The 17,185-nt window shown below is 37.1% G+C and overlaps 1 protein-coding gene across 5 annotated transcripts in view; it reads right to left on the reverse strand.

Moving 5' to 3' along the window:
• Positions 1-17,185, reverse strand: part of ARHGAP32 (Rho GTPase activating protein 32) — a 300,846-nt gene that overhangs the window by 198,718 nt on the left and 84,943 nt on the right. The window contains exon 1 of one of the 5 annotated variants that reach the window (XM_047878215.1): positions 1,835-1,950. The exons of the other annotated variants lie outside the window; for them this stretch is intronic. Within the exon in view, the coding sequence (XP_047734171.1) occupies positions 1,835-1,950 (116 nt within the window). Of the gene's footprint in view, positions 1-1,834; positions 1,951-17,185 lie in introns of those variants that run through there. 5 annotated transcript variants of the gene reach the window in all.

Raw genomic sequence — 17,185 nt, forward strand, 5'->3', positions numbered from 1 at the left:
AGATATGAAATATCATTATAAAAAGGATCAATGCTTTGTGGTGTATCATGGTTTCCTAAAACAAAGCAAGTACTAACAGAGCTCAGCTTCTCAGGATGAAAATGCTATCACATAGGTTTGAGGAAAAGAAAAGTTCCATCTTGCACAGATTTGCTCTCAAATTTAACAATCAAAAGAAAATCCCAGATAGTCTCCTGTTGTCTAACAAGTAAATTGAGAATGACATCACCAAATCTATTACAACAAAGTCCTGTTTCTTCCTTTGACTAATATCCCAAAATAACTTTCATAGTTTTAATACCAAGTCAAACAATTTTAACACAGACAAAATAAATACTTTATTTCTTCTAATTGTTCATGAGACACTGCCATATTGTAAGGAATTTGTGTAACATCAGTATATCTCGGGAGAGAAGCAGCTTACTCAAATAAGAAAGGACAAATAAAATTATGGGAAGAATGAGAAAGTTGATACAAAAATAAGAACTTCATATGCTAATAATTCATTTTCATACTTTGAACATTAAATTTTTCTTCAAAATTTAAAACATACTTGTTCATTATAACCACCGAGTGACAAATTTAATGTACCTTATCAGGACTTCCTTATATTCAATCCCTTCTGTCCTTTATCCTAGATGTTATTTTTAAGTTTATTTATTTATTTTGAGACAGAGAGACACTGTAAGCAGGGGAGGGGCAGAGAGAGAGGGGGAGAGAGAATTGTAAGCAGGCTCCGAATGGTCAGCACACAGCCTGACATGGGGCTCTATCTGACAAACCATGAGATCATGACCTGAGCTGAAATCAAGTCAGATGCTTAACTGACTGAGCCACCTAAGTAGCCCTATCTTAGGCTTTAAAGATAAAGAAATTCTTTAACTTCAGAGAGACTCTTCTTGAACATTAAACATAAAGACAAGCTCTGGTGTAAATAATGGTATGTTCACCTACCCAAGTATGCACAGGTAAAATTATTAAAAGATGTTTAATTGCTCATGTGAGTGACAGTGATAATACGTAGAACAAACTTCTTCAAGAGGTGTTTTAGTAACTCCAAAAGAATGAATCTGCTAACCATGTTCGGGGGAAAAAATGCCTTCTAAAATCTGTAACAGCATGAATAAACCAATGGTCTGTCTCCACAAGCTGGGGAAGATCTTTACCAGTACCACCAAACTTTGAGAACTGCTTAATGGGGAAGCATTTCCTAAAAATTTCAATTATGAAGTTACAACTAGAGATTGAAAACCAAGAAAGATTCGCAAGGGAGGAGGGAGGGGGGAAGGGGAATGAGATAGAAGATCAGAGACAAGAGTAAGGATCAAACCCATGAAATAATTTGTACTTATAGTCAAAATGTTTTACTTGCGTGAATAATGCAGCAAAAGCATCCACGCACATGCACACACACAAACATTCCAAGAAAAAGAGGAAGAAAAAATCTTATTACATTCAAATTCAGATCAAATCTATTAGGTACAAATCAGATACAGGAAGGAGTGGTAGTTCATTCATTATGAGTCTCTACTTGAAATTCCTGAAATGCTACTACAAAACCTGTCTAACACCTTCTCTTCCTGGTGTTCTAACAAGTCATTTAAAATGCATTTTATAAGCTCAGGGCATGTTGTGGAATGAAGAGAGCTATGTACAACTAGAAACTTTTTCTTTTCAGCTCCAAACCTTCCCCCCACAGAAAAGACAGTCCTACTAGAAAAGAGATTAAAACAGAAAAAAATGGGAAAGGGGTGTAGGCTGGAGGGAGTGGCGGGAGGAATAAAGATGAGAGAAAGAGAGGAGAAAGAGAGAGAACTGCGAATTCCACAATTACCTGAAGTTGTCTTCCCTTTCTCCCTCTTCACTTCCAGACAGCTGAGTTAGAATTTCAGAATCCAACCAGAAGACACTATCATCTCCTGAAGTGCTACTCTCACTTTCAGTCTCCATCTTGTATTCGAAAAATGTAAACCTCAAGGCATGGATAAAGAACACCACCAATGTTCAAGTTGTTCAGCTCTGTTTATGTACACTCAGGTGTGTGGCTGATACACAGTGATATGTGATCATGCCGGGCCACAGTCTATTACGTGCTCGCTTAATTACAGTTGGGGTAAAGACAGGAAATCACATATAGCACACTCACCGCCTCTGAGTGCTGCACCTGTGACACCAGAGTCCCTCCCACTGCCTCAGGCTCTGTGACCTACATAACCAAACGCAAAACCCAAATGAAGGTGGTTTTTCCCTAATTTATTTAGTCTTCTCAAAGTTTCCAGTTAATAAGTTAAAAATAGACATTTTCAAAGTGCAGGATGCTCTTATTTTGCTATTTCAGACTTAAGAAAGGTAAACAAAAAAGTAGAAAGGATAACATTTTATGTAAAAGTCTCCTGGGCCAACCACAATGAGAGACACACTTACAGACCTCACAGTTAAAAAGGATCACAATTCAGAGAGAAGGTAAGCCTGCTGTAGAGACCTGCAGGCCTTCTGATATTACATCCATCTTTCCTTCCCCTCAGTAATAACTGCCAGATACACCTTGCTCAGGTATCCAAAACGGGACATAACAGTTGGGCTTGTCCATAGCCTTTTAAAGAAAAATGAATAAATACCGTAAGTTAAAAAACATTGACTATTACATCAAATAAAGGCATGCGACACTTTTACACATCATTTAAACTGCAGATGCCCACGGGAGCAATACGATGACCTGCTGGGAAATGAGTGAAAAGTATAGCATCTGTAACACTGGCAACGACAACTGTTACTTAGAAAACAGCCATGTTGTTACCAACCACTGACATGTCAGATATTCATCTTTTGGCCCAGCAATTCCCTTTCTAGGAAATTGCCTTATTTTCACAGGTGGAAATAAGAACTGAACTGAAATATTCATGGCAGTCAACTTTATAACAGCAAAATAGAATAGCGAAAACAATCTAACTTGCTCATTAACAGAAAACTGAATAACCAAATTATGGAATACCCATCAAAGGGAGTGCTATACAGTTGGGTAAATGAGAAACACAAGGCAGCCCTATTGGTCATGATATGAAACAAACCCTAAGGCCGACCATTAAGGCAAAGAAGAGAGAGGTAAAGGTGTAGAACAGTATATATGATTTGTTCCCATTCACATTTTAAAACAGGAAGGGGAAACACACATGGCTAACACGTGCAGAATATGCAGAGAAGGACGGCATGCGATCTCCGAGAGAAAACACAGCTAGACAAGAAGAATGAGAGGGAGACAGGTTTTCACTGTACCATGTGCACACAATGCTTGGAAAATAATAACTAATTTTAATATAGTCTTTATATCCCTCAGCAAACAATCCAATTCTTAAGTATTATTTTAAATCAGGTCTTTTTTTTCCTCCTAAGCAATCCTAACTCCTTGAATCTGTTTCATGAATCCAACTTATCTTTCCTTTTAATCATTTATTTTGTTTTCATTACTGTCATTGATTTGCCTCACTTCCTCAAGTCCTTTTAAACATGAAAACATGAACTGGAAGCAGTATTTTTACACAGAATAGTGAGGGCAGTCTGAGCAATACAAGCTCACTCAGGAAATCTTTTCTAGTCCTGCTGCCACTGCAGAACCTCCCCCAGACACCCCTGCTGCAGCGAGCCTTCGATCCCACCAACCTGACCTATGCACCAAGGCCAACCTTCCACAGGCCTCACAGGTTTTAAGTTGATTTATTTACTTATCTCTCTCTGAAAGAGAGAGAGAGAGAGAGAGAGAGAGAGAGAGAGAGAGAGAAAGAGAGAGAGAAAGCAGGGGGAGGGGCAGAAAGAGAGGAGGACAGAGGATCTGAAGCGGGCTCTGCGTTGACAGCGAAGAGCCCAAAGCAGGGCTTGAACTCACCAACCTAGAGATCATGACCTGAGCTGAAGTCAGACACTTAACCAACTGAGCCCCCCAGCACCCCAGGCCTCACAGTTTTGCCTCTACTATCAGGAGTCTTAAAAAAATGGTTTTAACTTCAAAATCAACATGTGTTCTGTTCCCTTCGGTAGCTAATGGAAATCTAGCAGAAACATAAGGTAGCAGGGGGCATGCAAGGAACAAAGTGGAGTCAATCACTGGGGCTACCAGAAGCTGAGGAGGAGCCACCTTCCTGAAGACTACAATTGCTTTAACCCTTTTTCCCCTGATCGGCTTAAAACCTGAAACCTTATCAGGCTTCACTTTCCCAACAAATTTTAGTGGGGCACAAGTCTCTGACCTACACCACAGGAGTCACCATCAATAGTTTAGGCTGAGTTGACTCTCTATCTTCTACTGACCAAGAGGTAAGGAAGAAAAGGGAAAGGGGAGTTCCTAAACCCACTGCAACAAGAGAAAAAGCAATTCTAGCCACAGTTTAAGAATCTGAAATTAGAATGCGTTTTATGCAAGAAAAAAATTTTAAAGTGGCTTATTTTTCTAGCAGCAGTTAAGTAGTAATAATAACAGCAAACATATACTGAGTACTTTCATGTGCCAAGCAATGTGCTATGGTTCTTAGAAACTTAGTTATAATTAGTTATGCAATTCTCACAGAAGAAGCTATTTATAATCCTTATAGGTGAAGCAATTGAAGGTTAGGGTAATAATTCATCCAGGGCTACTCAGTTTATAAGTGTGCATTAAAAATACTTTTTAAAATCTAACCACCAAGGGGCACCACGGTGGCTCAGTTAAACATCCAACTCTTGGTTTTGGCTGAAGTCACAAGTTTGAGCCCCACGTCGGGCTTCATGCTAACAGTGCAGGGCCTGCTTGGATTCTCTCTCCATCTCTCTGCCCCTCCCCTGCTCACTCTCTCTCTCTCTGTATAAAAATAAAAATAAAATAAATCAAATAAATCTAACCTCCATGTAAAATGTTATTTGTATGGGAAGAATATGTGGTTTTCCTTCTGGTCCACATTCAGCTCATTAGCCTGGCTGGCTTTAATTTCATAGGTTATTTTTGCTCTTTCTTTTCTCTCTTCTTTCTTTCTTTCTCTCTTTCTCTCTCTCTCTCTCTCTCTCTCTCTCTCTCTCTCCCCCTTTCTCTCTCTCTCTTTCTTTCTTTCTTTGGGGGGTCGGGGGAGACACTGACCTGCATTCATTTCTACACAGCATCCCCCACACATTTGGGCTGACTACTAAAAAAGAGTGCAGGTAGGAGATCACACAAAACGGCAGCAGAGCAGCAAGAGAACTGAGGTCTTGATTTCAGTGCTCCTTTTCCCACTCTTTAAGTTAAAGTTGTTTTTCTCAAATCGCTTCAAAACAGCACACAGTGGGGTGCCTGGGTGGCTCAGTGGGTTGGGCATCTGACTTTGGCTCAGGCCATGAGCTGGAGCCCTGCATCAGGCTCTGTGCTGACAGCTCAGAGACCGGAGCCTGCTTCAGATTCTGTGTCTCCCTCTCTCTCTGCCCCTCCCCTGCTCACGCTCTGTCTCTCTCTCTCTCTCTCTCTCAAAAATAAACAAACATTAAAAAAAAAATTTAAAAAAAAACACAAAACAGCACACAGCACATAGCCAGAAGGTCAATATCCCCTAAACTGGGCACCAAGCTTTGTCCACAGAATGGTTTACAATTATGACTCTAAACACAAATATACTGAACAGACTCCAGAAAATTATATATTCTCAATGTGAATAGCATGTGTCTAGGTATTATCTACATCTACATATATATATGTATGTATGTATCAAATAATTCTTTGGAAAGAAAAGTTAAGCAAGTATCTTCCTAAAATATTTGTGATTGAAGATTTTCTTCCAAATATAAGAAGCACAATCCATAATAGACAAATGTCATCCATCATTAATCATTCTTATACTAGGTATTCATTCAAAATTTCAGATTACTTATATATTTAAATTGTTTTTCTTCTAACCAATTGTAGGTGGTTTGTAGGTTTCCTACATTGAAATAATTAACTTCAAAAGAATAACTATTTTCTTACTTATTACAGAATATTCATGTATTCTGGATCATCATACAGAGACATCTGCTTCAGTTTATAATATATCTAAAGGGCAAACAATTATGAATGTTATTTTATTAAAATTTATTTAAATAGAATAAATGTTATTTGTTTATAAATAAATTCATTTCATTAAAATAGCTAAAGAATACAATTAATTTAATATGATCCTCAATTGGTCACTTGAAACATAACAGAAAAAGTCTATTTGGCTGGAAAATGAAACATACCATGTCAGAGCAGGTTTTGCCTCATCAGAAATATATATTCAGAGATCTGTGAACAACTCTCCAACAAAAGCTAAATAAAATTTCCAAAAAATGGATACCTTAGCAATATATCATCCCTATTACAAGAATATATGCATTTAAAAGTATATGTTCTATTTCAAAAAGCTGTTTTATGAAGCTAAAAATATTTTTCAGTAGAAATGTAAATCAGACATTGGTTCAAATCTCAACATGTCACTTATAAATAGTGTGGTTTGAGGTTAAGTAGCTTAAATAGAGTCTCAGTTTGGTTTGGTAATCTCTAAAAAAGAAATAATAACATTGTAAGGTTCTGTGGATCAGAAATAATGCATGTGATGAAACTATCATACTGTACAGTGAAGATAAGATCCTCTGTAAATGACAGCCATCAAGCTCATCATCACTGACACCATTTAGATGTTTTTACTGTTGCAATTATAAAAACTGAGAAATAAGATATTTAATCTGCAAATATTTGGCTTTTTTTAGTTTTATCACTTTGTAATCACCCTTATTTAAAAGAGAGTAGTAATCTCATAAATAAAAGGAAACAAGTCTCAACTAAGATATAATTTTCTACTTATCTGAACCCCTTTCATGAATGTGAAGGATGGAAAATCAAAAATTAGAACAGAAAGCTCATATACTCCCTTCATCACATTAAAACAAAGATTACAAAGTACATATAAAATTAGATCAAAGACAATTCAGCATGACATTTCCAATCTCCTTAACAAGTGATGTTAAGTGGAAATTTCCCAAGTGTATGCACAAATTCTCTCAAAATTTAACTAAAATCATATACTGTTTTTAAATTACGTTCTGTATCTTTAGCTAAACAAGCAAAGATTAAAAGCATAATTTTGGGGGCGCCTGGATGGCTCAGTAAGTTAAGCATCAGACTGGCTCAGGTCACGATCTCATGGTTCCTGAGTTCAAGGCCCACGATGGTCTCTCTGCTGTCAGTGTAGAGCCCGCCTCAGATCCTCTGTCTCCCACCCTCTCTCTCTGCACACTCTTGCTCTCTCTCTCTCAAAACTAAACTTTTAAAAATAAATAAATATTGAAAACATACTTTGTGGTATTAAAGTTTAAAAATGTGTAATATTTCTTATAATGTATAACTCTACCTTCAATAAATATATAATCTCAGACTACATTTTCACTGGATCAGTAACTGCCATCAATTGTTACATGATCTAGAATCTTCATCTTGTGTAAATACTGGTTAAAGAAATATACTATGACAGTCTACTTAATCAGACTTCTTCAACATAATTTTTAACCACAGTGCTATATACAGTCTGTTTGGTATCAGTAACTTGAAAAAAAAAATCTAGAAACACTATATACAGTAGATTCCATTATTATAAGAAAAATTGTGTGTGTGTGTGTATGTGTGTGTGTGGCATAACATTATATACATATAGCTTGGGAGACCATATAACAAAAATACTGTGTGATTTTTACTTTCTTTGTCTACAATTTTGCTAATTTTTAACACAAAAGTGTGTTACCTGTTTTGGTTAACTCATAAGTTAAAAGATCCATTCCATAGTTTCTTCTCTTGAATACTTGAGAATTATTACCCTAGAATATACCTCATCTACCCAAGAAATCAACAACAAAATTTTAAAAATGCTTATTGAATACATATGAATGAATGACAGAAAAATTTACATCCCAAGCATAGGGAATATAAAGTTCAAAAATAAATAAAGTCAGTGTGAATAAATAAGGCAATCTTTTTATACAGACCAAGGCAAATCTAAAATGAAGAGAAAGATACATAGATTTATATTCAAGTTTGAATGACACATTAATTAGGGATTGAGTATCTGCCAATTTCTTCCAATTTGGCTGGAACCAGACAGTAATATTATAATCTGTGGTGCTTTTCATGTGATGTGTTCAAAAGATGTAGTGAATGCAAAGTATATCTTATGATGTCTCAAAAAGTACTTCAAAATAATAAAATTGTTTCTTAAGTGTCAATTCAGAATCTTCAAATTATATCACTGTTCCCTTGAGGTAAGATAAGCATGTTTAGAAACTTAACTAACTTGTTATTTACTGATATGCAATTTATTAAGCTGTTTCACAGTTATAAGTAGCATTCAAGTTAAATATACAAAGCAACTGAAAACAATTGCTAAGTACAATTTCTGAGTACCCATGGTTTCCATTTAGGAAATCATGTTGGAATTTTATTAATTTAATGAAGTTCAGATGATCCAAATTCCTCTGTGCTTATCACCTATGTGAACTCAGGAGTTCTATTTCCTCATCTGATCAGAATAACCATGCCCAATCGTATCGCAATTGAAGTGATTATATGAAACAATATATATAAAGTATCTACCAAAACATTTGTGAATAATAGGTGCTAAACAAAACCGAGGTATAATAAAAGAAAGATGTTTCATGAATCTATGTTTTAGGTCTACTAAAAAATGTTAAACTGCTTCAGAAGAATTAAAATTCTCATGAGACAAGGACTCTTTTTTAAATTAGTAAAATATCATCATCTCACCAAAAGTGATTAGCCAATAATCCATTAATATCTTCAATATGTAGTCAATGTACAAGGCTTTCCAATTGCCATGAACCTTTTTTTAAAAAACAGTTGTTTTTTGAATCAGAAAGTCCACACATGGTATTTTAGTTAATAAGTCTCTTGAGTCCTGGTGATTTAAAGGTTCCCCCCACCCCCCGCCTTTATTTTTGTTGTACATCTGTTGAAGAAACCAGGTCCTGTATATTCTCTAACACTCAGGATTTTGCTGATTATATGCCAACAGTCTGCTTCTACAGGCTCCTCTAGCTCTCATATTTCCTTTACAGGCATTAATTCTTAAAAGCTATGTGGAATGCTTTAGTTTGATATTTTCTGCCTTATTTGCCAATCTTCTAAAATAAGTATTAATCAAATGAACAAATACTAAACAAACAAAATGATAAAATGATAGAAATGCAAAGACAAAAGTAACCAAAGGCCATTGATCATACACTCTTGCAATAAGGTATTAGTGGAACAGCTACCCAAGGCAATGCACATTAAGAGGTTTCAAGCGTTGGTTGACTTTTACCTAAATGGGCCCTTGCATCTTCTACTGGCATCTATGATATTTCTATGTCTCCTGCGACATGATCTACTAAGTTCACTGGCAATACCTGTACACATCTGAACCTATGACTACTAAAACTCAACCCAGTATGTTTGCCATTAGTCCCTATCATTTTTTTTAAGTTTCATTTTTATTTTTTCTTATTTTTTTAATTTTTTTTTTATTTATTTTTGAGACAGAGACAGAGCATGATTAGGGGAGGGGCAGAGAGAGAGGCAGACACAGAATCTGAAGCAGCCCCCAGGCTCTGAGCTGTCAGCACAGAGCCCAACTCGGGGCTTGAACTCACGGACTGTGAGCTGACCTGAAGTCTGATGCCCAACCGGCTGAGCCACCCAGGCGCCATGTCATTTTTATTTATTTTGAGAGAGACAGAGACAGCACAAGTGAGGGAAGGGCAGAGAGAGGGAGAGAGAGAGAATTCCAAGCAGGCTCTGCACTGTGGGGCTCAAACTCACAAACTGTGAGACCATGACCTGAGCCAAAACCAAGAGTGGGACACTTAATTAAGCAGACTGAGCCACCCAGGCACTCCAGTCCTAATTACATAACATAACAGCTGTTATTGACTACCCTTAAAAGAGAGCACAGAAACATTATCATTACTCCTATCGGGGCTGTAACTAAAAACAACAGATACCCTAGAATAAACTATCAATTAGATGAATAAAGTTGAAATATGGAAATGCACCATTACCTACTATACTAAATCTAGTTCATTAACTTTGAAACATTTGAAATTAAATAACTACTAGGAATCAAGAAGTCAAAGATTTACCTATAACAGGCTGCACATCTTAGAAAACACTAATTCATAACAGAGATAAACAATAAACCTTCATGAGCTTGGAAATCTCACATGTTAGTACAAAATAACATAGTTTGTGGAGAACTAGACCATCTCCTCTCCAACAACCCCAAGAAAACACTGTTACTATTTGGCCAGTGTATCAGAATCTAAGCATCAAAGAACAGTTAAGACAGAGAGAGAGAGAGAGAGAGAGAGAGAGAGAGAGAGAGCGAGCGAGCAGGGGAAGGGCAGAGAGAGAGGGAGACACAGAATCAAAAGCAGGCTCCAGGCTCTGAGCTGTCAGCACAGAGCCCGATGTGGGGCTTGAACCCACAAAGCGTGAGATCATGACCTGAGCCAAAGGCAGACACTTAACTGACTAAACCACCGAGGTGCTTGAAACTAACAAGTTCTTAAGTGAAAAAATGGAAAAGACAATTCATCATGCACTGGTTTTTCTGCCAGCATCAAACAACCAGCCAATGATTACCATCCACTCAGTCATTTTTCAAATATAAAACACAAAACAGATACCAGCACCAAAAAAAAAAAAAAAAAAAAAAAAAAAAAAAAAAAAAAAAAATCACTTTAGTACAGCAGTCTACTATTTTCAAAGCATTCTGACATATTTCAAAGCAAATGGCAAAGAGGAATTAAGCCAAGGGAAGGGTGGAAATTTTATATTTAAAACACAGATTTTAGGGAACTTTTAAAAGAAAACGCATTGAGAATTGAATTCACTATAATTTCCCCATAACTACACAGTCAAATATTAAAGAACTTAATAATATATAAAGGTGTAACACATTCCAGGAAATTAATATGCAACAAGAAAATATGGTCATAGCACTGTTTTAAAACTAAGGATGTTCCCTTCAACTGCGTCTTTAAGACAGAAATTTCCAATCCTTTTTTCTACCCCCAAAGAGTTCAAAAATATGTGCACATCCATTAACAAAGCTGACTCATAACCTATTTAGAGATTTATTTTGATCAACAACAATTTAAAAGCAAATTATCTTTGAGAGTGTCATGCTTGTTGAGCATTCGAACCGTAAGGTGAAAATCATTTTAATTAGAACTGAATTTCATTGAAATTGGCAGCACAAAAGAAGTTAGTTTTAAAGAGGGATGGGGAGGGAGCAAGGGCTAGATGAAATGCAATCTCTGGTCAGCTAAGGGCAAAATATGAGGGTAAAAAGGAGAACGGCAAACATACAACTCCTTAAAAATTCACAGATGAAACTGGCATAAAACATTAACCAGATTACCTGGGGATAATAGTAAGGGTACTCAAAACGTTCTGGAAGTAACACGAAGGTGTCAGGATGCTGAACTGCACAGACCCAAGCTATGAGTCAGTACGGGAAGTAAGCCTTATGTTGACTAACACTTGTGTTAGGCAGTCATTTCTGAATCAGGAACATTCACCCAACTGAATATCCAGTGTGACAGTAAAGAAGAATTTGGCCAGAGGTTACTTTCTGCTGAAAAGAATGAAGGACCAGAGAGACATCTGTGTCAGGCAACACACACAACTTGAAATAACTATTAGCACGTATAAAAAATGTCAGAGATTCATTCCACTATTTTCAAAGTTAGGAGAAATCTTAAAGACTACCTAACCTGAAGTTTAGTAAACTAAACTAGAAATTCATGCTTCCTTTTCTCCCTTACAACTGTATAATAAATTTTCACACACATACCATTTTAATTCTGGTACCAAAAACCTACTGGTGTGATCAAGAAAACAACACTGTCTCTGTATATTACATATGAGAAAACTGAGGCTCGTCCAAGTCAAATAATTTATAAGTGGTATTTCTCTTAGGTTTTTTGTGAAGGAACAGCTAAAATGTCTCCTCCGCTAAAAAAATTTTCAAATTGTGTCCAAGTCCAAAGTATTTTCCTTTCTGCTGCCCTGCAATATTTTCAAAAACACTTTCAAATTACAGGAGAACTTTCTAAAATACAAGAGAAATGGGCAAAGAAAGAGTAAGTGAATTGTCCCAAGGATGGAGGTAGGAGTCTGACTCCACAGATTATCACTACACAGTTCCCCAAAATGATCACTAGATACGGTCTCTTCTGCTAGAACACATTTCTGTAACATGAATTAGATCATAGCCAGATTATACGTAACACTTTTTTTCCCCACACATTAATGTTTTCAGTCAGGTACACGGAGTTTAACAGCAAGTTCACTACCATACGGTGGATGTAACCAAATGCAGGGGATGACTGCACTGTGCATAACGCCCGTGTCCATTCACACCACTCTGCTGCTAGTTCAACTTAGTCCTATGCTACCTCTGGTATGCACAGTACTTCCTCATTTTTGCATGCTTTGTCCTCATCTCTGTAATTCAGCAGCCTCAACACTTCATTACACCTCTTTCCATCAAGCAATCATCACCTTTCTCTAAAGATAAAATCCTAAACTTATGGTAGTATTTCTTAACTTACAAGCAGTTTGACACTACCTTTTTAACTATGCTTTTATTATGAGAATTATCGTTGCTTTTATTAGTACTCTGGATACAAAGCTGTACAGATTTTGAATGATTTGTACAACTCTATTTTTACCAGACCTTTTTAGTGCATGATCTGTAAAACCACAAGATTTTTCAGAAACACATATATCACATTATAGCAAAAATTGTATAAAAATATTTTAAAGCCAGTATCATCGTTTACTGTATACTCCTCTGTGGCCAGTCAGATCTCCCAAGTCTTACTGCAGAATAAAATTGCTGCCATCAAAAATACTGAACATCTAACAGAACAACAGAACAGCTAGCTATTCCCTATGCATCTCAATGTCTTCTATGCAAACCAAGAGCCAGGAGCTCCTCAGTGATGTAAGAGAACTACACACGCGTACTATGGCTGGCCCCTACACTTGACTGGACATCAGAATCACCTGAGTTGCTTAAAAAAAAAACCAGGTTCCCCCACCCGCATACAGACCCACTGGATTTCCAGAGACCAGATCCTAGAATCTGTACTCCTGTAAGTGCAGAAATCCTTCAGTTGATTCCATTTATCTGACAGCCCAGTTGCTTATGATCAGGTATTTACAGAAGAAACAAGCATAAAAATTACACACCCCCTTGGGGCGTCTGGATGACTCAGTGGGTTGAGCTCGGGTCATGATCTCAGGGTTCATGAGTTCAGGCCCCACATCGGGCTTGCTACTCTCAGTGCAGAGCCCGGATCTTCTGTCTCCCTCTCTCTCCACCCCTCCCCCGCTTGCACTCTCCCTCTCAAAAATAAATAAACATTTTTTAAAAATTACACATCCCCAAAGTGATATGCGTTTACTTTCTGAAGCGATCAATAATTCAAGCAAAAGAAATACCATTCCTAAATAGAGTATTAAAACTGTATAAACGGCCATTTTTAACCCTGTAACTTGGAATTAATTCAAAGTGATCAATTCAAATACAGAAGGGCTGCTCATTAGTTGTGATTATGAAAAGGCTAAATGAGTGGTACTACTAATGTAACCACCAACTACATATATCCCCTTGCCATTTGCCTCATAAGCAAATCAGGCCCTCACTGCAGGAAATGGAAGCAAAATCATGGGGTTAATAACATGTAGCAAGTTTTATTTTCTTGGCACAGAGCTCCAGCAACCTGCAGGAAACAAAGTCACCATCTTCTGACTCTTTTATTTTGAAATCCTGGGTCTACTGGGGCAAATTGTTCTCAGTAAGGCTGTACCAATAACACTTAGGCTATTCTAACCATACCACTTAACTTCCCTTAATTTATACTTATTTCTCCATCAACATTTCTTAAATGCTTGCATGAATCTACCTCAACTGGTATAGTACAACAGGAGGCAACGTGGTACAAATGTAAACACTCTAGGTGACAATTAGAACAAGGTGCGCTTGTACAAAATGCTCTAGGAAAGTTCCTGTCATGCTATATACTTAATTATGTTCTTAAATATCTGTGACCCAGAATACTTACACAAAGGCAACAAAGTTTTAATTTGGTGGCTAAAAGAAATTGTTCATTTTACAAATAAAGAAACCTTATTTGTACTACCAGACATGATCAACTTGGATTTCAAATTTTATTTTTATTTGGTCTTTACCTAGTTGTTCCCCAAAATACATGTCTTATTTTATTTTACAAATAGTACATTTCAAACAAAATAGAGTCCACCTAAAGAATCCATGAATTTTCATTTGTTTAAGCCTCAAGTGTTTTGACTCACTTGATAGTTCTGCTATTTGAAATTTAAATGATGAAAACTGAGATACAGGGTAATCAAGAGATGCCCCTCAGGCACTAACATGCTGCTATGCTCAATGAAATTCACATTTCACTGAAAATGGACAAAATCACTGCTTCAGTTAAACCAGGAAAATACCCCAGGAGGTATTTTATCTGTCACAAAGGATGTGGTTTACCACCTATAGCAGCTCAATTTTAATCTTCCATTTGTCAGAACTACTTGCCACAGGCAAATGACAGTATCTAATATACTGAAATTTCTTGCAACCGACAGATGCTGTAACAACAACAGAGAAAAGCAACTGAGAGTCCAAAGTGTGTCCTCACAACACACAAAACCCTGACTAAATAACGTATTGCAGGACATGTCAAAAATAATATGCCCTACCTCAGTTGCATTAAATGGATTCTGCATTATTAAAACATAAATATTAGACTAAAACTCGTGAAAATGTTCCCTTATCTTGAATTAAATTTTTGTGTTGCAGGTAACATTTTTTTAATAGTGTCACATTTTCATAATGCTACATGAGCCATTTACAAACAGATTCACTTCAAACAGATACAGTGCTCTGTAATAGCCAAAATATCAAAGCTTACATAAGGACACTACAGGGATGATAAATTGAGGTGGTCAATGAGGACCGGAAGAGACAGAGTTTGGCGGGGGGAGGGGGGCTGTTAAATGACTTTTTTAAATAAAAATTATAAAAGTCCTTAAGATGAAAATCTCTCTCTTATGTATCTTATCTTGTCCATGCTTGTTGCTCAAGAAGCAATTTTTAAAAGAAAACTATAGTAGTACTCTTCCCTGTAATCCATAACCTCAGGCTAACCGTGAGAAAAAAAAGTCAGACAAACTCAAACTGAGGGACATTCTACAAAATAACCTACCAGTACTAATCAAAACTGTCACGGTCGTCAAAACTATGGGTAGTCTGAGAAATTGTCACAACCAAGAACTGCCTAAGGAAAAATGATGACTAAGGGTAATCTGGTATCCTGGAACGGGGGGGGGGGGGGGGGGGGGGGGGAATTAGGTAGAAACTAAAGATTCAAATAAAGTATGGACCACAGATAATAATTATGTATCAATATTGATTCATTACATATAACAAACATACCATACTAATGTAAGATGTTAGCAAAAGGATATGCAGTTATTGGGAACTCTGTATTACGTGTAACTTTTTGGTAAATCTAAAATTGTTCTAAAAATTTTTTTTGTAAGAATTCTGCTGTAAGTGATAGAAAACATAACAAACTGGACTGAACATAAAAGAAATGTCTTGGCTCATGTGACTGAAAATGCCTAAGGAATGGTCTCACTTTAAGTACAGAAAGATTCAGAGGATTCCAATGTTTTCAGGAAAGTGTCTTCACTTGTTGACTTTGCCCTGTTCTCCAAATGTTGGCTATAATATTAGGTTTACAGTTTTGCTATAACATTTGTTTTGAAAATACAAATTTGCTCCAAAGTGATCGATATATTACGAAACAATTTGAACACAGTGTGAATTTTGCATTTGTTCACACATGCTTTCATCTGCTAAAAGAACTAGGTCAGGAGTTGGCAAACTTTTTCTGTAAAGGTCCAAATAATACTTTAGGCTTTGTGAAGCATATGTTCCGTCACAACTCTCCCTCTGTAGAAGGAAAGCAGTCCACAGGCACCAGCACGAGGGCATGGATGTCTTCAATAAAACTTTATTTACCAAAACAGCAAGGGCCTTACTTAGCTTGTCAACCAGGGTTCGGGTTAGGTGAGGGCAGAAGGCTGCACTCAGCGGAACCTAGCCCTTTCGGAACACAGAAAACGCATCTGACCAGGAGGACATGCCACACCTACCCACATGCGGTATTGCACCTTTTCAACCAATTATTGATCTGCCTACTCCCACCATTTCACAGCTCCCAAATTGCAGCCCTTCCAATCACATGGTAGCCGCTGTCCTGCACAGCGGTAACAGCCACAGATTCAGTTTAACTGAGCTAAGATTATTTACCTACACTGTGTCCAAAAAAGTGTACTTGTGCCATCTGCTCATGGACTTTAACCTCGCAACAGGAAGGTGGAATCCCTATTTGATACCTAAGTAACTAAGACTGGGGTGAGGATTCCCAAAAACTCAAGGGCTATTATAAAAAAATAATAATTGGGGCGCCTGGGTGGCTCAGTCTGTTGAGCGTCCGACTTTGGCTCAGGTCATGATCTCGCGGTCCGTGAGTTCGAGCCCCGCGTCGGGCTCTGTGCTGACAGTTCAGAGCCTGGAGCCTGTTTCAGATTCTGTGTCTCCCTCTCTCTGACCCTCCCCCGTTCATGCTCTCTCTCTGTCTCAAAAATAAATAAACGTTAAATAATAATAATAATAATTTAAAAAAAACACTTGAGAAAGAGAAAAACAAGTACAATAGCTACAGAATAGCACGGCTTAGTATGTGATTAATTTATGCAAACTCAGTAATATTTATGCAGCACTGGATAGGATTTCAAAGAGCTGAAAGACATGCATTTTTAACAAAACAAGCTTCCAAAAAATCTGTCTCAGTGTATGTCACCTGGTACTACTCACTTGAAAAACAGCAAATCTGTTCCATTACTAGGAAAAAAACTGTGATGAATTTAGTGAAGATAGTATGCTTTTATTCTGTTCTTTAGAGTAAACTTAAAGGGTTTTCAAGGATACTTTTAACCAAGTATTACTTTCACCTTGTGCACTGACTTCAAAACTAACCTATGGATTAAGTGCAGCTCACGGATATTGAAGTAAACAAAGGTTTC

Source organism: Prionailurus viverrinus, chromosome D1, assembly GCF_022837055.1.
Source record: "Prionailurus viverrinus isolate Anna chromosome D1, UM_Priviv_1.0, whole genome shotgun sequence".
NCBI classification, from domain to species: Eukaryota; Metazoa; Chordata; class Mammalia; order Carnivora; family Felidae; genus Prionailurus; species Prionailurus viverrinus.